General features: G+C 41.6%; 2 protein-coding genes across 2 annotated transcripts in view; one reads left to right on the top strand and one right to left on the bottom strand.

The window, feature by feature from the left end:
- NUP155 (nucleoporin 155) overlaps positions 1-3,996 on the bottom strand; it is a 31,732-nt gene extending 27,736 nt beyond the window's left edge. The window contains 4 exon segments of the mRNA XM_072860899.1: positions 542-612; positions 1,757-1,853; positions 2,811-2,948; positions 3,883-3,996. Coding sequence (XP_072717000.1) covers positions 542-612; positions 1,757-1,853; positions 2,811-2,928 — 286 coding nt within the window. The 5' untranslated portion in view covers positions 2,929-2,948; positions 3,883-3,996.
- Positions 3,997-6,168: 2,172 nt separating this feature from the next.
- WDR70 (WD repeat domain 70) overlaps positions 6,169-25,208 on the top strand; it is a 161,688-nt gene continuing 142,648 nt past the window's right edge. The window contains 6 exon segments of the mRNA XM_072860900.1: positions 6,169-6,328; positions 6,524-6,604; positions 8,990-9,020; positions 9,022-9,096; positions 9,146-9,149; positions 13,381-13,569. Of these exon segments, the coding sequence (XP_072717001.1) occupies positions 6,274-6,328; positions 6,524-6,604; positions 8,990-9,020; positions 9,022-9,096; positions 9,146-9,149; positions 13,381-13,569 (435 nt within the window). The 5' untranslated portion in view covers positions 6,169-6,273.

The following is a 25,208-nucleotide window of genomic DNA, read 5'->3' on the forward strand; positions in this document are numbered from 1 at the left end:
TCTTTGGATAGACACATCAGCTGGTTAGAGGGAATAGTCATATTTAAGACCTAATGATCTGTGAAACTAGAATTAGAAAGCAGTATCAGTCAGCAGTTCAGCTTCCAGTTCATGAAATACAGGATCTTTAAAATGACATTTTTCTTATAAATGTGCTTCTTTTAAATTCAGCCCTACTGCTGATTCAACTTTGATTTCAATGTTATGTAAGCAGTAGCTATCAAAAGAACTGGGAGGGCTAGAAATCAGGATCTCATGGAAGTTATCACTTGAATGTGTAAATTTATAAACAGTAGAAACTTTAGAGTATGATGTGGGAAAAAAACCGCAAGCTCATCAGTGTAAATGATTGTTAAACTATACATTATTTTTGGCTTGTAATTAATTTAATAATGTTTCTAAAAGCAAAAAACCTCCATATATCTTGCATGTGTATATATATGCACATAAACCACAGATTTTTACATATGCATATATAAAAAAAACACATACAGAAGGTTCACTAACTGCCTAATTCTGGTCACTGTCACGTATTCCTTACCTCCCTTTGGCTTTACAAGACCCACTGCAAGAATAGTTTCACTAAGGCCATCAAAATAAGCCAGATCTCCTCTGTCAACAAAGAAGAAAAAAAACCTGCATAAAACTTGTTACATAGTATCACATAATAACAAAGTAAACAAAATAAGATTCTGTATATTTAAAAATTATTAATACTTATTGTAACATTTTGAAGCCATCTACACATTTTGCTTTGGGTGAAAGCAGGTCCAGCAGAATGGAATGACAGAAGTTTCACAGCAAAACTATATGATCATTTGAGCTGCTTGGAGTCCCTATAGTGGAGTTTCAAACCTGAAACCCAACTGCAGTATTTTATACTTTTGGATTCTGTTAATTCATACAGTCTACTCTGAATTATACGATGCAGCATCTGCAATGCTGATTAACATCAAGAGGGAGGAACTTATTTTTCATGGGAAAAAAATACAATATATCTAAATCAAAAAACCCCAACCTCCTCCCCAGTACCTTATGATTAACACCATGAAGTGTTGTATTATTTGGTGAATGTATTTAATGCACTGTAACACAATGTAAATGTATGGAGTGGAGCTATGTGAGGCACAATCTTAACTTTAATCTTCTTAAGAAATGCAACAATATGTATAAAGCAATTCCTACTAAAATAATTATTACTATATAGACAAATAAGGAAACAAACCTGCAAATTATAAACATATCACTGCCATTTGAAAAGATAATGAAATTATTTTCAGTTTTATGCATCCTTAAAATAAGTTAGGCAGGAGAGCTTCAATCACAATACTTCAAATTACTAAGGCCATATTACTTACCATTGTGGGAATGACTGACCACTGTATATGCATCAGAGTACGTACTAAATCTACTTAGAAAAGTTAGGCAATTAGTATAATTTTTTTCTACTTTTTTGGCATAAGCGAAGCCCTAGCATAAATACCGCAGTAACTTTAGGATATTAGCTAAGTCTAACCCTAAGCAAATGCATTTTCCTTTCTTTCATTTCTAGATGATTTGGCAGCAATGTTACTAACTCTTAAAAATCCTTAAACACTTATTCAAAAGTTTCAGTAAAACCTGAAAGGAATTAAGTTAAACTGAATAGCACACCTCTGTGCTACCAGTAAACTATCTCCCACTACTGCAATCGCCTACTTTCGACATAATACCAATGGGTATTCCCAATATAATTGGGAATGTGTTCTCTACATACCCGTCTTCATAGTTCCATGTAAAAATGTCACTGTCGATGGTTAGCCAAGCTCTGCTGATTTCTGAAAATACTCCCATCATACAATTGCACTGCATATCTGAAGCACTGCTGATGTAAGGACTAAATGCATTTCGGCTAGCAAAGGCAAAATCCCCTTTGAAGCACTTTAAAAAATAATATTACTTTATATATAGTAGTACACAAACTATGTACCATAAACATTCAGAGTTCTTCATACAGAAACTAATTCCACCAGCAACTCTACACAAATGGACCTTGTTATCACTTTGAGCCTTACAAAGGGAACATGAACAATATCAAAGTTCATTTTTGGGAGTCTGACAAAGACCAGGGAAAAAAAGATTATGAAAGAAAAAAGTTCATTTCTAATATTATTACTTGTTAAGGGAGAAGCCGCTGCCCGAGCACTCACACCACCCGAGACTTTAACTGCTAGGACCGGAGTCTCTTCGCAGCGGGCAGCTCCACTGAGCTGACGGGTGCCCCTTTTTGACTCCTCGCTCACACGCACACTCACTCTCGGGCGCTTCCTCTCCCCTCTGGCTCGACCCTAGGTTTCCCGAAGCAGAGTCTCCGATACGACGTATGCCAGATGAATTTATTGGTACAGCGGTGAAAACAGCTCGAGCTGGGTGCCTCTGGAGAGGGACCCAGAACAAAGAAATCCCTGGGCAATTATACCCTTACAATCTAAATTCCCCTCCCCTCAGGAGACAGTTCGGACCAATAGTAGTATTTGGGTCTGGGGTCTTCCCTTTCTTCATTGGGCCCTTTCATTGTCTCTAGGCGGGCCGATTCTTCTCTTATCTCTAAGATCGCAGCTTCTGCTAAGGTTGAAGCCTCCTTATCTTTCTGGTTTGCACTGGTTTTGGGGGCCTTCCTTCATGTAGCCAAATATAAAGTTCAGTGCATGGTCGGTGGATCTAGGTGAAAGTTCTTGTGGCCTAAGACTTCAGCAAGCCTTGATACTAATGCTAAAGTGACTACTACAACATACTTACACAACCTAACACATTATTTTTCATCAGGATACGTCCAAACTGCTCCACTAGCTCTGGGGGAAGTGGGACTCTGCGGACTGAGCTGATCTCTGGAAGATTAGGTATTGACAGCAAACCTGGTCCTTGCAAAGGATAATCCATATCTGACATACCAGAAACAGTAGGGCTACCTGCAATTAAGAACAAGCAAAAAGATTAGACTTCCTATAAAGGATTAGAAATTTACAAAAAAATGTTTATATTCTCTTTCTCTGTCTTTACCTGATTGTTTCCTAATCTGTGAAATCTAAATTAGACTAATGTGCATTTCTCATTTTAATTTAGATTAATAACACAGGCCTTCAGACTATGCAGAAAAACATGTCTTGATACTGCAAAGACTTTAAGCATATAAATACCACTACTCACAAAATATGTGTGAACAATGGTTTCTGTAGGAGCAAGATGATAAGCAATAAATCTAAACCTCAAATCAGACATGAGCAAACAGATTTGCAAACAAACTCTTACAATAACATTTGGACCCCAGCTTACTCTTTACCCCATTTTTTCCTTGATACTCTCCAGCCCTTTTTTCACTGTATGGCCAGACATTAAATATGCCACATGAACAAGCCAGGAGCATATTCCTTCACCTAGAAAAGCTAATCTGTGCTCCCAGTATCAAATTAAAATATCCATATATATCCATTACTTTATGTAATGTGTATCCATGATGCTGCTAGGGCAGCTACACTTTGACCATGCACATTACATCATATCATAACAGAAAACAGATACTCTTTACTCATATCCTGACACCTGCTGGATATACATTGATTAGGTCACCTACAGCTCTAGAGTGCCTCTTCACAGCCCCCTTTGCAGACAGTTGGCACCAATGAAGTAGGAAATGCTGTCTTGATGTTTCAAGGAGGACAAAACAAATGTTTGAGAAGAACTATACCATACATCATAACTACATGTGACATACAGCTACAGACAAATAAAAGTCACTCGAAGTGCCAACCAAGGCCACCCTGCAGGGGGCCGTGGTGCGGTGAGTGTACCGGGGCGGCTGAAGCGATGAGAGCCTAAGGCAGAGAGCCACCGAGTGCTCCTTACCAGGCGCCGGTACTGCCAGCAGCTTGGACAGGTCCGGGTAGCAGCGATCATCCTGGATCTGCCGGTCGATAATGCAGCCCGTGATCTCCAGCACCTCGCGCGTAGTGGGCGCCGCGGGGCTCGTAGCGGCGGGCATGGTGGGGGGTGGGGTCAGGGAAGGCTCCGCGCATGACCAGAAAGTGAGTTCGCTACCTGCCGTTCCGCACCCCGCCAAATTCCGTTAGGCCTTGTGCGCGTGATGCAGTCCCGCTGCGCCGATTGCCGCTTCCGCTGGTGGGAAGGAGGGAAGGGTAGGGTGGTGGAGAGCGCAGTGGGGTAGTGGGTGTCACGGCAGCTTGGAGCACCAGGCAGGGATTGTCTCCAGGTGGTACTTGGTCGGCCTGCATGGAAAAGGGATTCCAGTGGGAGGTGACAGACAGCGCCTCTTGGGGCTGGGGATTGAGCGTGGCTGGAGGGGAGCTGCTGAAGCTGGGCAGGCTGACGGCCGCGTCGGGGCCACGCTGCCTCACCGATGGGGCCTGTGGCCTGATGGGTTGCCGCGCTATCACTGTGGGCCACCCGAGGGCCAGGCGCAGTCTGTTGTCACAGGCCCGCAAAGGCACAGGACAGGCTCAAGGAGAGCAGCAGGAACTGCTCCTGTGTGACCCTGGGAAGCAGTTCCTGTGTGACCCTGGGCGGTTCCCTGCCTGTTTCTCTGCTAGGTGGTTACTGTAGCTCTTGGTGGGGGGGGTGTCCCTGTGACAGCTGTGTCCCCCAGGGCTCTGTGTTGGGGCCAGTTCTGTTTAATATCTTTATCAATGATCTGGACGAGGGGATTGAGTGCACCCTCAGTCAGTTTGCAGACGTCACCAAGTTGTGTGGGAGTGTTGATCTGCCTGAGGGTAGGGAGGCTCTGCAGAGGGACCTGGACAGGCTGGATCCATGGGCTGAGGCCAATTGTATGGGGTTCAACAAGGCCAAGTGCAAGGTCCTGCACTTGGGCCTCAACAACCCCATGCAACGCTACAGGCTTGGGGAAGAGTGGCTGGAAAGCTGCCCGGCAGAGAAGGACCTGGGGGTATTGGTTGACAGCCAGCTGAACATGAGCCAGCAGTGTGCCCAGGTGGCCAAGAAAGCCAATGGCATCCTGGCTTGTATCAGGAATAGTGTGGCCAGCAGGACTAGGGCAGTGATCGTGCCCCTGTACTGGGCCCTGGTGAGGCCGCACCTTGAATTCTGTGTTCAGTGTTGGGCCCCTCACTCCAAGAGAGACATTGAGGTGCTGGAGCGTGTCCAGAGAAGGGCAACAAAGCTGGTGAAGGGTCTAGAGCACAGGTCTTATGAGGAGCGGCTGAGGGAACCATTGGAACAGGCTGCCCAGGGAAGTGGTGGAGTCCCCATCCCTGGAGGTATTTAGAAGACGTTTGGATGAGGTGCTTAGGGACATGGTGTAGTGGTGGGCTTGGCAGTGTCAGGTTAACGGTTGGACTTGATGATCTTAAAGGTCTTTTCCAACCTATACGATTCTGTGATTCTGTGATATTTTATACTGCGAGCCTGATGTGATATTGTGGCAAGACCATATGGATCAGAGTTATTAAAACATACACAGATTTTGTTTGTAGTGATGTAAACCAAAAATAGTGAGAACTCCCCTTCAAAGGCATGCACAGAGCCTCTGTTTGGAGCGAAGGTGCGGAAGCAGAGCCTTTGCACCGCACTGATGCGGTGTGGCTGTTGCTTTTCCAAAATTTGGGCTGATGCATCAATGTGACTGTAGCACACACTGTTAACTTACCAGGTTTGGGCCTCTGCTAAGTGTTTTATCTGCTCTGGACAGCGTAGGCATTCCCAAACCTTTGTAGGAAGTCTCAGGGCTGTGTGAAACCTGGATTTCAGGGAATGGGTCTGGTTTGTAAATCACGTTTACTGCCCTGACTGCAGTGATTCTCTGCTCCTGGATCAGTCCAGTGCTCATTCTGGAAAGCTTCATATATGAGAGAGGCACCCGGCATGAGAAAGGAAATTCCCCCCTACTTTCCAAGTGGACAACCTGAAGTTAAGCCCCAAATCCTGCAGGGTTTACATGGCAAAACGGTAAATTCTCCCTGTATCTTCTCAAGACTTCGTCGAGGCCTTCCGAGCAGCGACGGGAGAACAGCACAAGGCCACAGCTGGCTTCTGGCGACTGACACGCGAAGCCGGGAGATGAAACGGCCCTGGGGGTGGCGCTGGCGGACGGGCGTTCCTAGGCACCTCTCGCCGTGCCCGGCTGCTTCCTGCTGGCGCCTGTTGTGGTTCCGGGGCAGCCGCAGCACGGAGCCGGCGGCGGAGGGCGGTGAGCGGCGGGCCGGGCCTAGCGTCCCCGGTTGACCCCCGTGGTTGTCTTTTTCCCTCCTTGCAGGCACTGAGATGCTGGCGGGACCCGACCCGGAGCTGGCGGCTACTATGGACTTTTCGGGCTTCGGTGCGTTGCGAATGCAGGCCGGGGGGCGCCGGGCGCCGTCGCTTGGGGCCGGCAGCCCTTGGTGGGGTGACCCGGGGGAGGCTAGCGGCTGGAGGTGGAAACGAAGCGGTCGTGCCCGTCGCCCCCCCCTCGCTTGGAGCTGCCGGAGTGCTTGTGGCCAGGGTGAGTTTGAGTCTCCTTTTTCTTGATTTTCAGGGAAGAAAGCTCGGACTTTCGACCTCGAAGCCATGTTTGAGCAAACGAGAACTGCCGTGGAGAGGAGCAGGAAGGTCTTGGGTAAGAAATGCGAGTGTTGTCAGCTAATACATTTTAAAACGTCTTGTTTTTCTGTTTCCGGGTGATGTTTAAAGTGTCTCAGACTGCCTAACTAGAAAACAAACAAACAAATGCAGTTTTGTTCAAGGAAGATAGCCCTAAACAGTTTGGGGCTTGGTAAATAGGCAAGTTATTAATTTACATATGTTGTCAGAGTATGTAAGAGCAATGTGCGTGTGCAAGGTTCCTGTTGTGAGGCATAGCTTACAGATACAGGAAAAAAGTGAATTTGAACAGAAGACACTTTCTTTCCTTCTTTTACTTAGCTGTGTATTTGTTTTGGAAGGGAAGTTGGTACAGATAGCTTTAATCTAGAGAGAACAGAATAAAAAAGAAGAAATGTGTGTCTTATAACCTGCTCTTTTGTATATAGCAGCCCACAAGTTTGTCTCTGTTTTCTGCTGTGCTGGGAGTGGGTAAGTTTTCAAGGTGGTGGTTTGAGAGTGGGAGATGGAGAAAATTGTATGTTTTGCTGCCTGTATCCAAGCAAACACTGTTCCAAAGATGGTCCTTGAGAGACACTAGATGTATGTTCTAGAATTCCCTTTGTCAACCCAAATGGTCCATGCTTTTTCCCTCTGCTTGGACAGTGTGTGCAGAATGTGTGGGGTTTGGTGTTTGGGCGTTTTTGGGGTTTTTTTGGTTTGTTTTTTTTTCATGTGATGCCATCATGGTTGAGTAGTTTCTGTCCTACTAGATTACACTTAATCTGCTCTCTAAAGTGTTGCAGTTTATGAAGTTGATAGACTCAAAGCCCCTTATCATGAAGAAAGCAATTCTGTATGAAAGAACAAGATCATTGCAATGTTGGTTGTTTTTGTTTTGATTCTACACAGAACCACATGAACAGACCTCCGTGGAGACTCATTGACTTTGTGGACTTTAAGACACTGTGAAATTCAAATATAAAAGGAACTCCAAAACTTGATTTGGACCATTTTTTTGTGTTGGCTGAATCTAAACACAGCAAAGTGTTTCCATGTTGGAAACCTTTTCATGTGATACTGGTTCAGGTTGAGCTATCATTCCTTATGAGAGATCATCTGCTTTACGCCATGTTTTAGTTTAGGAGGGAAACCCAGTAAGCGATTATAAAAACATAATGTTTTAAAGTCAAGATATCTTGAATCTCTCCCCTCCCCCCCCCCCCCCGAAAGGTTTCTAGGCTCATACCCATAAAGTAAGTGCAAAGCATTTTATTGTTTATAAGATTGGTCATTTTACCAAAAATGACAAAGCTTTGTATATAATTCAGCTGTTTAACTTAGAAACAAATTTTGGTATTTATAATGTAGTAATAATAAAGGTGTATGTTTTACAGCTTTTTTTGGGGGGGGGAGTAATGTGAGCATTTTATTTTCAGATTTCTTAAAATACACTGTTGACTTTTAACTTTTTGGAATACCTATGATAACTTTTGGAAACATCTCCTCTGCTACCCGAGCTGTGGATAAAAATGAACTGATATCAAAATAAGATATGTTTCCTGGTTCTGTATCTTGCAGGTATTTGTGTTTCTCTTCAGAGGAAAATGCTTCCTAGCTTTGGTGCAAAACATGTTTGGGGTTGTTTTTTTTTTTGGTTGTGGTGTTGGGTTTTTTTGTGTGTGTTTTTTTTTTAGTTTAGTTAGCAAACAGTCTTTACTCTTAAACTATGTGAGTGAGCAAAAAAGAAAGTGATGTTTCTTGTATAGAGAGAAAGTAATTTTTCTCTGCTTAATAGAAGTTATTTGAGCACTTTTAGAAATACAGTAGCTGTATCTGTTGCCCTGTCATAATCCCACCATTCTTATTTTAACTTTGAAATGGAAGATTCTGTTTACTTTGATTTCTGTTGCAATGTTCCACAGGGATTCTTTTTCAGTAAGTGAAGTGGGAATAAAACAGAGTTGTATTTATTTTCCATAAGTCATATTTAGAGTTCATTTATTTACACCTGTGTATACTTATGTAGTAATTTAGTTCCCTGCGCTATGAAAACTTCAGGAACTCTTTGAAGTAATCATACTGTTTTAGTATAGTGTTGAAAATATTGAAATATCAGCATCCTTATATGATCAACTGATGTTTGATAGTGTGTACAAACTAACAACGAGAAGGTGTCTGCATTTTCCTTGTGACATTTTGTTTTTCTGAGTGATCATTGCAGTAGCTAGCAATGGAAATTTAATTTATATGGAAAAGTAATCTATTTTAAGGTGAAATCCTTTATTTGCTGTTACCTTTTCAAATATTTCATATAGATCTGAAAATGAAGAAAATTGTTTTATTGTCCTCAGCAAGCCTCTAATTTTATTATTTTCTAAAGGTCTTGATTATTTGTCATTTATTTGCTCTCCGTATTCAGAGGCTCGTGAAAGAGAGAAGGAAGACCAGGCTGGTTAGGAGTCCACACACTGATTCATCAGCTTCAGCATCCAGTGCAACAGGAGCTGGGTCCACATTAATCCCAAGGTAGTTAGATATGGTGGGAGATTCCATGTAACAGCTTTCTTATCTGAAGAGTTGTGTTTTGGGTTTTTGTTGTTGTTTTGGGGGTTTTTTGTTGTTGTTTTTGGGGGTTTGGGGGGGGGGATTGTGGTTTTTTTTTTTTGTTTTCTTAGAGCATGAGCATCATTTAACTTGTGTGAACATGTCTATTATCTGAAGTCTTTCAGTGGAAATACTGATTTTTAATTTTTTTATCTATGCTTTCTTAAATACGTATCAATATTTGTAAATAGACATTACGTATATTTAATGGTTAATTTTGCGGTCTTCTCCCTAATCCTGTTTGGCATACTTTTTTTTTTTTCCTGTAATAACAATGTTGTTATCTGTGGATTTTTTTTTAAATATTAGGGCAAATATAATGACTACATGTGCTGACTTAATGAGCAGCTATTGTTCCCACCTGTAGATAGAGTATACTGGTTCATGCCTGCTGAAAAAGAAAGCAAAGTAGGTGGAAAGCCTCTGCATGCACATTGTATAGAGTAGTGGTGGGTTTGAGAAAGTATTTTGTTTTGACTTCAGTCTGAAATTTACTCCCAAACTTGCCAACATTTGTTTGTTACTGACAAACAATAAATGCTACTGCTTTGACTGTTTGAATTCTTAAATGCGGGGAAATCAAAAGTAGCTGAACGTAATGGGGGCCACACCACTCCATTGTGTGGCAGGGATTGTGGAGGTCAGTGCACTATAAATTTTTAGGTTTCTATATCTGTGGAAATCTAATAACCCATACAAGACTCTAGTAGACCTATATATATGTGTGTATATATATCTTGTGGGCTGATAGAGTCTATATGTGGTAGGTGGTTATAGACAAACTTGTGGTGTTTCAGACTGTGAACAAATTTCTGTTACAGAATTTACTTTTTGCCTGTTGCTCTATAGAAAGGTCAAATGAGCTGTGGACTCTCACTGGAGTAACTAATTGCACAATATACTACCCTGTGTTATGTCTTGTGCATGAGGGAAAAATATTCTGTGCTCCGATTTGCTTTTGATGATCTTAGATACCTATCTGGTGAAATAATGGAGGATGACAAGAATTTAAATGTAACATGATTGTGTACTGTACATGGGTGACTTCAACATAAGGAATAAATTAAAACAAATGGTAAGGTGGAAAGTAGTCAGATGATATAGAGCCTTTCCCTGATCTTCTCATTTTAGTAAGGGACTTAAGAGAAGAGAACTCCAGGCACTTTGTATAAAAGAAGATAATAACTACCTTTCAGTATTCTGAGTTATTAGGTAGAGTCTGGTAACTCACCAGAGTTCTGTTGGTACTAAGTTTTCTTTGTTTTTCTTTTTTTGTTTTTACTGAGGATTGAGAAGGGAGGGCATGACATGAAAAGCTCACGGAACTGGAAGCTGAACACGTCAGCTTGCAGTTTTATATTTCCTTGTAAATTATGATACACAGTATAGAACTTGGTGCTGAAAACGGGAAGCTAGTGAAAGCGACATGCCATTGTGACTCAGCCTTAATGCAGAGGATCAATCCTACAACTGACAATTGAAGTCTGAAATATAGGACTCTCAGTATTTCTTTTTATAATGCAGATTTTAGTTACTATAAACTGATCTAATATATTATGGCTTGTTCTATTCTCTGAAAATGGCAACACTTTCCTGAATAGTACCTTTTTTTTTAAAATTCCTCATACTAATTTTTTAATTGTTAAAAGGGGGTTGGTCACTCCAAAACAATGTGAAGAACAGCTACTGATTCTTTTTGGGTTTGAACTACTTTGCTACAGAGAAACATTTCCAATAGTTATGGTACTTGCATATTTATGCATAAGTACAATAATTATTATGCTTTGTGAAATGAAAGCATCTGCTAGTATATAAAAAGAAAAAACCTGAGAAAATAGAGTGGATGATGTGAGGAGAGTGAACACATGGGGGAGATATGCCCACATACTTGCACAACTCAGAATGTTTTTCGTTATTTCCCCTCTGTGCCATCTATGCTCTAATGCAGCTTTCTTTTTTTCCTCTTACAGCTCATTTCACTTACTGAGGAGGTGATGAGGGAAAGCAAAAAACAATTCCTTACACTTCCCTGAATCCTGAGAAAGGGGCTGACAAACTGGTTCTTTCTTTACAGCCTCTGGTAGAGGAAGACTGCAAGGCTGAAAGTTGAAGGAAATGCCACTATATGTCTGCTCTCTTGTTTTGTCCTTTCTGTCAGCACCATTCCTGGTCACTGTCAGAAGGGTATTACTCAGCTAGATGGGCTTTTGGTCTGGCTGCATTGGGATGTTCTTATGTTTGAATTTCTTCCAGTCAGGACAGAGGATACCAGTAGCTGTAGCACTTGGCTGTCTCTGCCAAGCTTGGAGTGTGGTGAAAAATAGCACTGCAGTTCTGGCCATTTCACATGCAGAATGATTACACTGCCTCTCAAAATACTGAAATGTTTGAATCGATTAATTTATCCTCCCTAGCAAATGAGGGAATGATAAGGATATGTAATTAGGAAGGAAGCTAAATATTGTTCTTGAGTGTCTATAGAAAGACCTGAAAATCTGTGACTCCAGGATTGGAAGGGCCTCCTTGAATAATTATGTTGTATACACTCTTCTCACTGGCAGCAACAGTGTATGTTTGGTTCCATTCCAAAACTAATTAAATTATTTGGCTTTTAGGGAAAAGGTATGTGGTTTGCTCGTCTGGGAATACATATTGACTCTTAAAACACAACTCTCTTGCATATAGTATTGTAAAATTGTTAGTTTTGGGGATACCTAACATGAAGAACTTTGAAGGTCCTAACCCATCCCTCACATGCTGGAAAAGCTTCCTTTTGGTAAAAGGACATTGATTGCCCCATTGTTGTAGACTAAGCGACGCTTTTTTTATTTGAGTTAGATTTATTAGATAATCATATCCTGATCTAGGTCTTTAGATGTCTTTCATCGCTATGCAAAACAAAGTTTGTATGTAGAGGTAATATCTTTTATTAGGCTAGTAAATATAGTTGGAAAAATTACACAAGCTTTCAGGCATGCAAACCCTTCTCATCACTGTAACATTTGAGGACCTAATTCATGTTGGTTTTTGTTTGTTTTTATTTCTTCCTAAAACAGAATTTCAATTGCTTATCCAACACAAATATTTGCTGTGTAACCTACTACCTGCTTTGTGTACAGCTGGTTTGGGGAGGGCTGCATTCTCTTTCACAATTACATAGTTTAGAACATATTTTCTTAATACTTTATTATGTTCTTAAACTTGTGTGTTTTTATTATCGTTTTTAAGTGATAACCCAAACTTCTTTTAAAAAAAACCCAATACCTCTGTAGTCACCTTCTTTTCTTTTGCAGTCTGCTCACTTGTAAACTCACATACATGCTCTTAAAATATAAGCTCCCAAATCAAGCCTTGCAATTTGAGCTTATCTCACTGAATCTGAAAGGAACAGCTGATTTTCAGTGCAAGGTATCACTGTAATGATACTATGTAACCTAGTCAAAAGGCAAAGTTTTCTGCTTATCACTTTTTAGACCTTTTGCCAGTTAGAACGCCACCTACTTGATAACTACCAGCAGAGGGAGCACATTTATTTGGAATAAACTGAATGAACGTGGACTAAATAGCTCTGCGTACTTTTCAGAAATTTTCCAATGCCAAAAATAATGTGTTCACACAACTGATTAGGATAACAGTGAAATGATAATTTAATGTAACTCTTAGAATCTAGATGTGTGATAGTTTACTGAATATTAAATATTTTGTCAAAAGTGCCTGATTCCCTCTACTTCTTTACTGGCATTATAAGGCAAGTGCCATGCTTTGTGTTTTCACTCTGGTTGTGAGCCTGGGCGATTACTGTGTTGAGTTCCACCCAACCAACAGAGGTGCAGAGCATATGCACAAGCTGCAACTTGAAGCAGAATCTTGAAAATGCTCTGTAACAATATAGTCTCTTGGCTTATAAGCAATATTGAAATCCATACTAGTGACGTGGTATTGTTATTTTTTACAATTCATCTAACTTTTTTATTCTGTCCAGTTTTTTGAACTGTCTGTTGCTATGATATTCCTTTTTTAAAAGCTTTGTTTATGCTTTCAAGATGATGGTGAGCCTACACTCTGTTAATAAAAATTAGTTTGTTTTGCTGCTAATTTCAGTGTTTACAAACTTACAACAGTGCTCAACATCGTTTATCTGAAAATTCCTGTGGAAGTGTGGATGTTCTTGAAATAGTAATTTTTTAAATTTTTCCATGCATAGAGACAGCCTGTAGTGAAAGTGAAGGTAGCCCAGATGAAGAGTTAACTGGTCCTTCCATGCACTCCCAGACTTCTGCTCAAGGTCCAGCTGAGGATACTGATGATGATGAATTCATTGGGCCACCACTTCCACCTGGGTTCAAGGATAGTGATGATGATAATGACAATGATGATACAGAGGAGGAAGACAATGTAAGTATTCTGTTCCTCTTTAATGTTTTAATACTTTGAGTAGACTAATTTGTAAGTATGCTCTTTCCTTTATGATTGAATTTGCAGGTGAAGTATGACTGTTGTTTGAAATGGAGGGGGTTTGTATTTTTCTAATGATTATTCAACAAATGCAAATAATTTTAAATTAAAAATACCCAGATTTTTTTAAAACATATGCATGTAAATCTCAAGGGAAATTCATCATCAGTTAGTATACATTGTTTACTCTTTTTCTTTTTTGTTTCTGCATTTTGAAATAACTATATAAATAAATATTTTATAAAAATATTTTATAAATATTTTATATAGTTTGTTTCCCACTTTTTTTCAAGAAAAGGGGAGGTAGAGGTGGGCTTGAATGTAGGGAGAATAATTGTGCCAGAACTGTTCTGAGGAAATATACTGCCGTAACTGCGGGGGGGTGTGTTCTGTTTGTTTTGTTTTTTTCTAAATCTAAATAAGTGCCAGACTGGTTTGTTAGAGTGAATATAGGTTGTATATATGTATGTTAAAAGCAAGGAGAAAACCTCAAACAGCCTAACTTGGGTATCACAGATACTCAGTTGACAGATCTCTATTTAGTTAAAAGTTTAATGGTTTGATGTTCTTTCTCCAAAGTTTCCTGGAATTCATGTTTTGTGGCAGTGGATTTTGTATGATGGTTTCCATGTTGTTTTGTAGCAATAATGGTAAAAGTCCTGTAAAAACAGCCTTACTTAAGCTGTTTTGAACTATTTGGTAGCAAAACCTGTATGTTACACATACATAAACCTAATCCTAAAAAACAAATTCTAAGGTGTCTCAGGGGTTTCTTGTCAATTCCTCTTCAGTTTTGACTAGGTGTTTAGTTTTATTTTCCTGTAAAATCTCTTACCTTACATCTTGTGAACTATAAAACATAAGTTTATAGACTACTTGCTTAAAATGAGTGAGAGCAACTTCTTGAGCAATGACATAACTGATTTTTAGAGTGAGCCTAACCTTGTATGATCACAAATTTTGGGGGGATTTTTTTTCAGGGGATAAGTGATGGGAAATTCTGATGCTTTAAGGTTTTTTATTACTTTGATTTGCTTGATTTACTGTTGCCTACTGATTTCTTTAATTATCAAACTGTATGTTTTTAGCACCATATCTCCCGTGATCTCATCTCTACCCCAGACGTGACTTGTTTTGTCTTAGGGAACCAACTGCTGATAAATCCCAAACTTTCTTTGAGAATGTTGTAAGTCATAAGTGCCTTAAGTTAACTTATGAATTAATATTGATCTGTATCAGGAATTCCCTTAACTTTGAGCTGTTATGGCACTGTGGATTGAGTCTGTATTCCTGAGGGTGTCATAGACTCAGCAGTTTTCAGTTGCTGTGGATCATGTCATATTGAAGTCACTACTTCTTTTCTGCCAATTTTCATCTTTTCTCCCATCTCAGGTCTGCTTGTTTATACATTTTCAGCTCATAGTAAAATCTGAAAATACAGTGCTTTATCCAGAAATTTAATCAAACATGAATCTCTCCAACAGATAATCAGAATAATAGTTCCTGTCTTGAAAAGTACTTACATTTATTGATGCTGAAGGAAATGTTTGGTCTTGTTCAGTTTTGGCTCTATAAATAATAGTTTTCAATCTTTTTCATTATCCAGAGTGTTAGTGTGTACACAGATTGTGGTGAATCCAGATGCTTGTCACTTTGGAAAAAACCCACAATATATTGGATTTACACAAACAAGAACAACTTCTGAAAGTATCTATTAATAGCTGCTAACTTTGTGCATGTATGTACTAGGAAGTGGTAAATCTCAAAAAATGTATGCTTATTCTGCACAGGTGTGTTGTTCTTTCTTTGGGCTCTCACCAGAATGCCCTTCTAAATCACAGCTCTCCCTAGCTGTCCCCATTTTTCTTCCCAGAAAAAAACAATCTTTTGCTCTGCTGTCAGCACTTCTGAAGCTTGTAACTGTCTTATAGCACTGAATAATTAAAGCCACACAGAAAGAAACAGTCGGGCTTGGGAATCAAGTCCTGACAGGTATCTTTAATCTTTGGGAGAGTAAAAGTTCTCCAGGATGCTCAAAGGATTTCAGTGTATATGACACTAAAATAAAACAGTGTAAACTTGAAATCATGCTATATCCTGGCAACTAAACCCAAGGTTAAGCCTCATGTCTGCTAATATTTCATTGAAGTATTGCACAAAACTTTGCATCAGAAATCTCTTGTAGCTATTCATCCTGATCTTTTCTACACAGACTTTATTGTTCATTGCTTTGTTTCCATGTTATGTCCTTACTTATTTTCTGAAACAACAATGGAGACAAAACACTAGAACTATAAGCAGCAGTTGTCTGGGGGGGGGGGGGAGGGGAGGTATATTTCTGTGGAATGCCTTCTTGTCAGGGTCTTAAGGAATTAAATTGATTTCTAAACTGAGTATCTCTAGATTGCTCTTCCTAATAATTAATGGAATTTTGCATGTGTTGGAAAATCATGGAGAATTTTGCTTAAACACACTTATCAGATTAGCTAAATAATGGTAGTTCATCTTATATACCTAAAGTTTTCTTGTAACTCATGCCAAAAATTACTAGGGTTTTCTTTTGCAAATGAGAATTGATACAAGTAGCTTGTGGTTTGACCATAATTTTGTTGCAGGACTGGATTAAAATTTGGGAAAACTTTTCCTCTGATTCCATTGTCTGTTAGAGATATCACTTTCTGTGGTTAGCAAAAATCATTACATATTTAGCCTGCTGTAATTCCATGCTGAAGTAAAATATATATACCTTTCAGTTAAGTGTGTTGGCAATGGTCTTGCCTACATATACTGAATTGGCAAAATTAGTTGGTTGTGTCAAAGAAAGTTTCACCACACTGGTAAGTAAGCTATAACAGAAATACACTAAATATTCAACATCTGTTTTATTGCATCATCACTGGAAGGCTGGCATTGTTTGACATCTCTTTTGTCAAGTAATTTTAGTTGAGTAATTTTATTAGGTTCACATGAATCAAGAGTCCTAATATATACACTACTATTTCAGTTTATGGTATAATCATCTCTCTTGTCTCAGTAGTGAGTGCTATATGGATTCCTAAATGTAATCATGTTCAAACTATAGATTAGTGCCAAATTGTAGCTGACTCCTTCATTTATTCATATTTATGGAATAAATGAGGTCTTGTAGGAGAAAGTAACTAAATGCCGAGCACTTATTTAGGTAGTCATAGCAGTGTGGGAGAATAATATTATTTAATAATTGAGAAATGGCAGGAAGATGCATAACATCTCTTAAGTGGTAAAACTCTGTATATTTTTGGAGAGAATATGCATGTTCCACAGAACAGGGTAAGACTTTTAGTAGTAGAGATAGCTTACGAAGAGAAGAGGGGGGTTATCAGTGATGTAATAGAAAATATTTATTTCTTTTTAATCCCTCTGTGCTGTAGTGTGCTGTGTACCTGTTTTCTGTTGTCCTCCATCAAAGATAGCTGCACCTTACTAGGGCTTTGTGCACTGAAATCTCTAAAATGTGGTCTATTATAAATAACTTTGGAAAAAACAGCTGGATTGTTACTTTAACTTGATGTCTGTCATGTGTCAATGAGATACGGATTTTTTAAAAAAATTCAATATAATTGCTTTTATGCCTGTTGGACTTATGGATTCTGAGCACCAAACAGAATTTATTTTCATTCTCTCTCTCCAAAGGGCAGTGGGCATCTTGTTTAGCAAAATTTTTGCTTTAGTTCTGTAAACTTATCTAGAAAGCCAAAGGGAAAACAATGTGTGGAAACAGCTGATTTTACTTCAACCTGTCTTTCTCAGTAGTCATTTTGTTTGCTGGTTGACTGTTTTAATTTCTAGTAACATAATGGTATTGTGTGTCTGTGTGTGTGTATATATATAGTTGAATAATGCTACAACTGGCTCAATAAAGTGTAGTTACTGGAAACCAGAGTTAAAAGACCCCAATGAAAAGTTTCAGACAGAAAGGTAACTTGCAGACTGGTGTGATTTAAGTTTGTCTGAACTTAAGACAATAGGTTACAAAACAGTCTAGAATAGATTTGGTTGAGAATAAGCAGAGCAGCAGAAATATGAGACTTGTGGGTTTTCAGTCTAAACAGTTAATTTATAACTGGGAAGATTTTGTGTCAGCGTGGATGCCAGAGGCCTTTGGGGTCTAGAGCCTCCCCTTACTGCTGCTCATGAACTCAGTTATTTTCTTTCCTGTGAAGGGAATCAGGAAGCAGCTGTGCTTTCCTGATTTCCTGTTGATCGATTGGTGATCACAGTATAATCCTGTGAGCCCCAAGGAAAGCAGGTGTGTCCTGGTTTCAGCTGAGATAGAGTTAATTGTCTTTATAGTGGCTGGTATGGGGCTATGTTTTGGATTTGTGCTGAAAACAGTGTTGATAATACAGAGATGTTTTAGTTGTTGCTGCACTGGTCAAGGACTTTTCAGCTTCCCATGCTCTGCCAGGTGCAGAAGCAGCTGGGAGGGGACACAGCCAGGACAACTGATCCAAACTGACCAAAGGGCTATTCCAGACCATATGGGGTCATGCTCAGTACATAAAGCTGGGGGAAGAAGAAGGAAGGGGGGGACATTAGGAGTGATGGCGTTTGTCTTCCCAAGTAACCATTACACGTGATGGAGCCCTGCTTTCCTGGAGATGGCTGAACCCCTGCCTGCCCATGGGAAGGAGTGAAGGAATTCCTTGCTTTGCTTTGCTTGCATGCACGGCTTTTGCTTTCCCTATTAAACTGTCTTTATCTCAACCCTCGAGTTTTCTCACTTTTGCTCTTCTGATTCTCTCCCCCATCCTATTGTGGGGGGAGTGAGCGAGCGGCTGTGTGGTGCTTAGTTCCTGTCTGGGGCTAAACCATGACAGTCCTTATTCCATACCATTTATGTCATGCTCAGGTCTCACACTATCCAATACATCCGCATTACCCACCACCACCCTTCCCATCCTTTGCTACAGTAGACACATATCTTTCCCTTAGTCTATGGACCACCCCTATAAAATGTCCAGAAATGTCCACAAGATGTCCACTGAGTTCATTTAGTCCATGACTTTGGGCTTCATCTCTTATGGCATGGGCTAATCCATGGGCACAGATGCTTCGGGGTGTCCTGCTCCCATGTGGATTCATCCACAGGTCACAGTCCCTGTGACTCGAGTTCACACTGGAGTTCCAGCCTGTCCAGTCCAGGAGCACAGAAACAGCAGCGATGCCCTGGCCATCTGCCAGCCCAGGCACATCGCCATTGCTCTTATCAAAATGTTCCCAGGCACAGCAGAGTAAGGTGATCAGCAGTACAGCAGCATGGCAAGCAGCGAAAGCAAAAAGCAGCCACTAACAAGCCCTAGACTCTAATATACAGTAAGGCAAGCAAGCCCCATGGCAAGCACAGGAGCCTGCCAATTAATAACTAAACAGCAATAACAGTTATAAATTCTGTCTAGCACATTCCAATAAAATCTGTCATTATCTCAAACCCTTCGGGCCCCACGTTGGGCGCCAAAAAGGACTGTCGTGGTTTAGCCCCAGCTGGGAACTAAGCACCATGCAGCCGCTCGCTCACTCTCCCCTGGTGGGATAGGGGAGAGAATCGGAAGAGCAAAAGTAAGAAAATTCAAGGGTTGAGATAAAGACAGTTTAATAGGTAAAGCAAAAGCCGTGCACGCAAGCAAAGCAAAGCAAGGCATTCCTTCACTCCTTCCCATGGGCAGGCAGGTGTTCAGCCATCTCCAGGAAAGCAGGGCTCCATCACGCGTAATGGTTACTTGGGAAGACAAACGCCATCACTCCAAATGTCCCCCCCTTCCTTCTTCTTCCCCAGCTTTATATACTGAGCATGACGCCATATGGTCTGGAATAGCCCTTTGGGCAGTTTGGATCAGCTGTCCCGGCTGTGTCCCCTCCCAGCTTCTTCTGCACCTGGCAGAGCAGGGGAAGCTGAAAAGTCCTTGACCAGTGCAGCAACAACTAAAACATCTCTGTATTATCAACGCTGTTTTCAGCACAAATCCAAAACATAGCCCCATACCAGCCACTATAAAGAAAACTAACTCTATCTCAGCTGAAACCAGGACAAGGTGTTGCTGTTATGAGAACTCTGTGATTCCTTTTTCTTGCTTGTACATCAGGCTGTGGTTGGTACACATGGGGGCAGAACTGGGAGAGGAGAAATGGAAAGCTCCATTGAATAACTCTTTTGTTTTGTTTCCAGATGGATTGTGAGACTGTCTCTCTTTAGTTATGGTATTTTGCTGCTGAGGTAACTTATTTAAAACATAAGCATCTATATTTTTGACCGTGAAGGAAACAAATTTTTCTTTAATAGTTATATGAGGTGCAGTTCTGTACTCTGAAGTCTTGTGAACTTTGTATAACAGATAAAATGCATTAAAATACTGGCTTCATCCTGGTAGCTTGCCACCATCTCTCAAACCTGACTTTAGTTGTGGTTTTTATATAGGAGCATTGTTTTTCCACCATTGCTTGTTCAGTTGTTTTTGCTTTCTTATGAGAGACTGTCAGTAGAGATGTTTGTCAAAATTGCTTGCTATGAGATTAGCATCTCTTGAGTCTAGGCTTGGTTCAGGACTGCCCAACTCACATTGTGTATTCTACTGAATAAACATCAGATGGAAGGAGTAGCTGGTGGTTATTATCTTTGATGAGAATTTTTCATACCTTATCGGTGTTTTTATAGGAAAATTAATAATAGTAGTTAATTGCTGAACATCATGCCTTGTAATGTTTTGAATCAGCACTGTTAGTTTTTGAATATTATACGCTTCTGTAATTTACCTTTACATGTGATACAAATGAACATAAATTTTTGACGTGAGGCGTAGATATTGTATTACATAACAGATTTAAACACGGCGAAACCAAAACCAGCACTCAGTCGGCAAGGCATGCAGCTGTGGCGATGGTAAGTTCTGTGGCTGAGCACTAGATCGAGGTGTACGGAGGGGTTCCCGGAGCTAGGGAAACCCGAGGAAGAGCAGAGCGCCCCACCAGGAGCTGGCAGCTCTCACGAGAGAGGCTGACGCGGCTTGGGCGTTGCCAGGAGCAACCGTGGGAGATTTAAATGGTCCTAGGGAGTGCTAGGGACCAGGAGCGCTGCAAACAGGGCGTACAAGCATGGATTGAGAGAGCGCCGCAGAAGGGCATGTGAGAAAGGCCATGCACCCTGCTTGTAGGCCCACAGCCCAGGGAAGCGCTCTAGGTCTCTGCCAGGATGGTGGGCATTTGCCTCAGAGTTAAAACCAGTGTTTCTACAGAGAAAGCCCCTGAGACGTCTGATGCTTCCACTCACATGGAACTGGCAAGGAAGGAGACTTCAGTACAGATGGTAGATTGCAACGAGTGCCCAGACCCTTCTCTTGGAGAAAAGGTAAGTACCTGCAGAAGATGTGCACAGGTTGATGATCTGATGCGTCAGGTGGCTGAGTTGCAGGAAACAGTTAAAAGGCTGCGCAGTATTAGAGGGGCTGAGACGGAGATAGATAAGTGGTTTCAGAACCATGCTCCTGTGGCGGACGCCACAGAGAATGAGGCACCTTGGACCCTGGTGACCCACAAAAGCAGGACTCTGCTTCAGTCCCTACCCTCCAGCATTACAACCAAAACCAGATATGAAGCTTTAACGCCTGTAGACACCCGTGAGCAAGGTCTGCAAGGAGAAACTGTACCAACAGCACGCAGTGGATACCGCAAAAAGAAACGATGAGTGCTCATAGGGGGTGACTCTGTTAAGGGGCACTGAGGCGCCTATCTGCCAGCTTGACCAGGGAGTCACGAGAAGTATGCTGCCTTCCAGGAGCTAAGGTCCGTGATGTTGCCGAGAGGGTGCCACAACTTGTCAAGAGCACAGACTACTATCCATTGCTACTCTTTCATGCGGGCACGAATGACACCGCAAGCAGGAACCTGGGCAGAATCAAGGAAGACTACAAAGCCCTGGGGATGCAAATGAAAAGTATTGGTGCCCAAGTTATCTTTTCTTCCATTTTACCAGTTAGAGGAAAGGGTGCAGCCAGAAATAGATGTATAATGCAAATCAACTTCTGGCTTTGTGGCTGGTGCCTTCTTGAGGGTTTTGGCTTTTATGACAATGGAATGTTCTTCGATGACTATAGCCTGTTAGGGAGGGATGGGATCCACCTGTCTAGAAGAGGCAAGGGAATCGTTGGCAGCAGGCTGGCCAACTTGGTGAGGCGGGCTTTAAACTGAAGGACTTGGGGGTGGGGTCCAAAGTGGCAATGCTCACGCCATTGTAACCAACTGGGGAATAAGCCAGGCCAACCAGAACAGCGACAAATGTTCCTTAGCTGCCTCCTAGGATGAGAACCAGAAGACCAACCACCTCAAGTGTATGTACACCAATGCACGCAGCCTGGGGAACAAACAGGAGGAACTGGAGCTCTGTGCCCAGTCAGAAAGTTATGATATCATAGGAATAACTGAAACATGGTGGGACAACTCACATGACTGGAGGATCGCGATGGATGACTATAGGCTGTTTCGTAAAGACAGACAGGGAAGAAGAGGAGGAGTCGGAGTCGGAGTCGTGCTCTGTGTTAAGGAGGAACTTGAATGTATAGAAGTCAACTACGGCGATTGTGGAAGCCCTATCGAATGCCTCTGGGTCAAGATCAGAGGGGTCAGACGACCCAAGGGGGATCTTACAGTAGGCATCTGCTACTGACCTCCAAACCAAGACGATAAAGCCAACAAAGCAATATTTGGGTCACTTAAGCAAGCTTCGGGTCAACAGAACCTGGTTCTTATGGGTGACTTCAACTACCCAGACATTTGTTGGAAGAACAATACAGCAGCTCATGTCATCCATCAAGTTCCTGGAATGCATAGAGGACTGCTTCCTCATACAAATGTTAATGTACCAACCAGGAATGAGGCACTGCTGGACTTGCTACTCACAAACCAAGAAAACCTGCTTTGTAATATCTCGGTTAGTGATAGCCTTGGCTGCAGTGATCACAATATTGTGGAGTTTGGGATCCTGCTGAGCACACTGAAGGTTAGTACTAAGACAAAGGTTTTAGATTTTTGAAGAGCAAACTTCAGCTCACTCAGAGCTCAATTGGGAGGGATTCCGTGGGAAGCTTCCATGGAGGATAAAGGAGCTAGCGAGTGCTGGGAGTTTTTTAAGAACGCTCTCCTGGAAGCACAAAAACAGTTCATCCCCTTTAAAGGTAAGGGAAGTAGGCAGAGCAAGAGACCCCCTTGTCTTAACTGTGAGCTTCTGAGTTGGCTCAAAACCAAAAGAGAAGCGTACCAGAGATGGAAAAGCGGACGAATACCCCTTGAGAACTACAAGGGCATTGCCAGGGCGTGCAGAGATGGAGTTAGAAAAGCAAAAGCTCAGCTCGAATTGAAATTGGCCAGAGATGTCAAAAACTACAAGAAAGGGTTCTTCAGGTACATAAACAACAAGCAGAAACAGAAGGAAAATATTGGCCCACTGTTAAACAGGAGAGGTGAATTAGTCACCAACAATGCTGAACAGGCAGAGGTTCTCAACACTTTCTTCACCTCTGTCTTTACCAGCACTGTTGGGCCTCAGGCCTTGGGAACAAAAATCCAGGTTGATGCAAACACAGACTCACCGTCAGTGAAGGAAGAAGAGTTAGTATGTGAACTATTAAAGGAGCTTGACCCCTACAAATCGATGGGCCCTGACAGTATCCACCCGAGGGTGTTAAGAGAGCTGGCTGACGTTGTTGCGAGGCCACTCTCCATAATCTTTGAGAAGTCGTGGAGATTGGGGGACATCCCAGAAGACTGGAAGAAGGCTAATGTCACCCCCATCTACAAGAAGGGCTTAAAGGAGGATCCAGGAAATTATAGGCCTGAGGAGGAATTAGGCATAGCAGGAGTGGAAGGGTTAACAAGATTGAAGTACTGAGAGTTTGGGTTATGCCTGAGGGAAGGAGGCTGTGTGTCAGGAGTAGGAGTGGATAGCATTGGAGAGAGATAAGGCGAGCGCGTGATTTTTTGTTGTGAAGAAAGGAACTGCAAAGTTGCAAAAAGATAGCCAATTGTATTAGCTGAAGGGACGCATGAAGGGCGCGTGAACAAGACATATAAACCAGTAAGAGTTCTCTCAGTAGCGCATGTACAAACAATTAGAAAGTATATAAGCCATGTAATAGTTCAATAAAGGGTCTTCGATTTATCCCTCGATTGGAGTCCATGCATCAATCCGCTACACTACCCGCCTCCAAGGTGCGACCACCCCTCACTGAGCTTTGCGCACTGAATTTTCCTAGCTTATACCTTTAAAAGCAAAGCGAGAAAACTTTACACCAATCCTAAACAAAAGTATGTATGACTAGAGTCACTCAAGCTCCACCCGAAAGGTGAAAGATAGTATAAAATGGCTTAAGAGAGAGAGAATGTTAGGGAAGACACCATCGCGTACCACTCTGACGTTTGGGATCAGTCGACGGGCTGAGCCTCTCTTCCCCTGCATCGGGACGCCTTTGGGTAAGAGTTGAACACTTGGTTATACCAAGTGCCTCCACAGAAAACTTAGAAATCTCTATATAGAGTCGCTTTATTATCTTTTAACGCATTTGTAGCCGGCAGTGTTACTCATACTCTTGGTATTTGCATGTGCTTTGCAGACAGTGAATTTATCACCGGTAATCCAAAGAACCTGTGTGCCTGTTGCTCTAATAAACTGCACTCTTCATTGATCTAGCCGTGGTAGTTCTCATTGAACACGACCAGACTCTTTAAGTGTGGCCATGATAGTTCATGCAACACGACTAGACCGGGGGTGTAAGTGCGTTATTAGTGAATCCGTAATCGTGAAGTTCAGTATGCTGGACACGACCGGACTTATAACGTTGTAAATTAATGCTGTCGCCTTAGCGAAAGCCCTGAGAGGGCTCTGGTTCTGATAAGTGGCTATACACACAGTGCTTAGACAATAAACCGTTGACCAAGTCTGAGACTAAGACTGGACCTAGCCGCACCTAGACTCCTCTCTGAGAAGGAGTTTAGAAAGCAAGGGGGTCCTGTCTGAACCTCATGACTCAACGGGAGGGTTTCCCCCCTCCAGCCACTCCTCAGACTCCTATTTGTATGCGACAGTAACTCTTAACACAACAGGAATCCAGAACTATTTCTCCCTGCAGTACCAAAGAGACACTAATCATGTTATAATTATGTCCCTGAAACAAGTACAGCCTTGGGCCTCTCCAAGGTTGTGCTCTGATTTGGGCATATTTCCAAAATGATAGCATAGTCCTATTGCATGTTTTAGAATTGTTTTGAGACACTTTTAAATTTTTGCAGGGGTTTAACAGGGCATACCAGTAATACTCACTTGTTTGTAATGGAAGCAAGCCATTTCCTGCTGATTTAGATGGAGAATTTAAGTAGACTGTAATTGTTCCAATTAGAATTTGGCTATGATACCAGGCTAAAAATCACGGTGTTGTAAAAATAAATACATTTTATGGGAATTTTTAGTTGTCCTAAGGAATTATAACATTTATGCTGAGGATTGCTTGTCCTCGTAACTGCTGAATCTTATTTATCCAGTCATGTTTCATCTTTTC

This window comes from Ciconia boyciana, chromosome 4 (genome assembly GCF_034638445.1).
Source record: "Ciconia boyciana chromosome 4, ASM3463844v1, whole genome shotgun sequence".
Lineage (NCBI taxonomy): Eukaryota > Metazoa > Chordata > Aves > Ciconiiformes > Ciconiidae > Ciconia > Ciconia boyciana.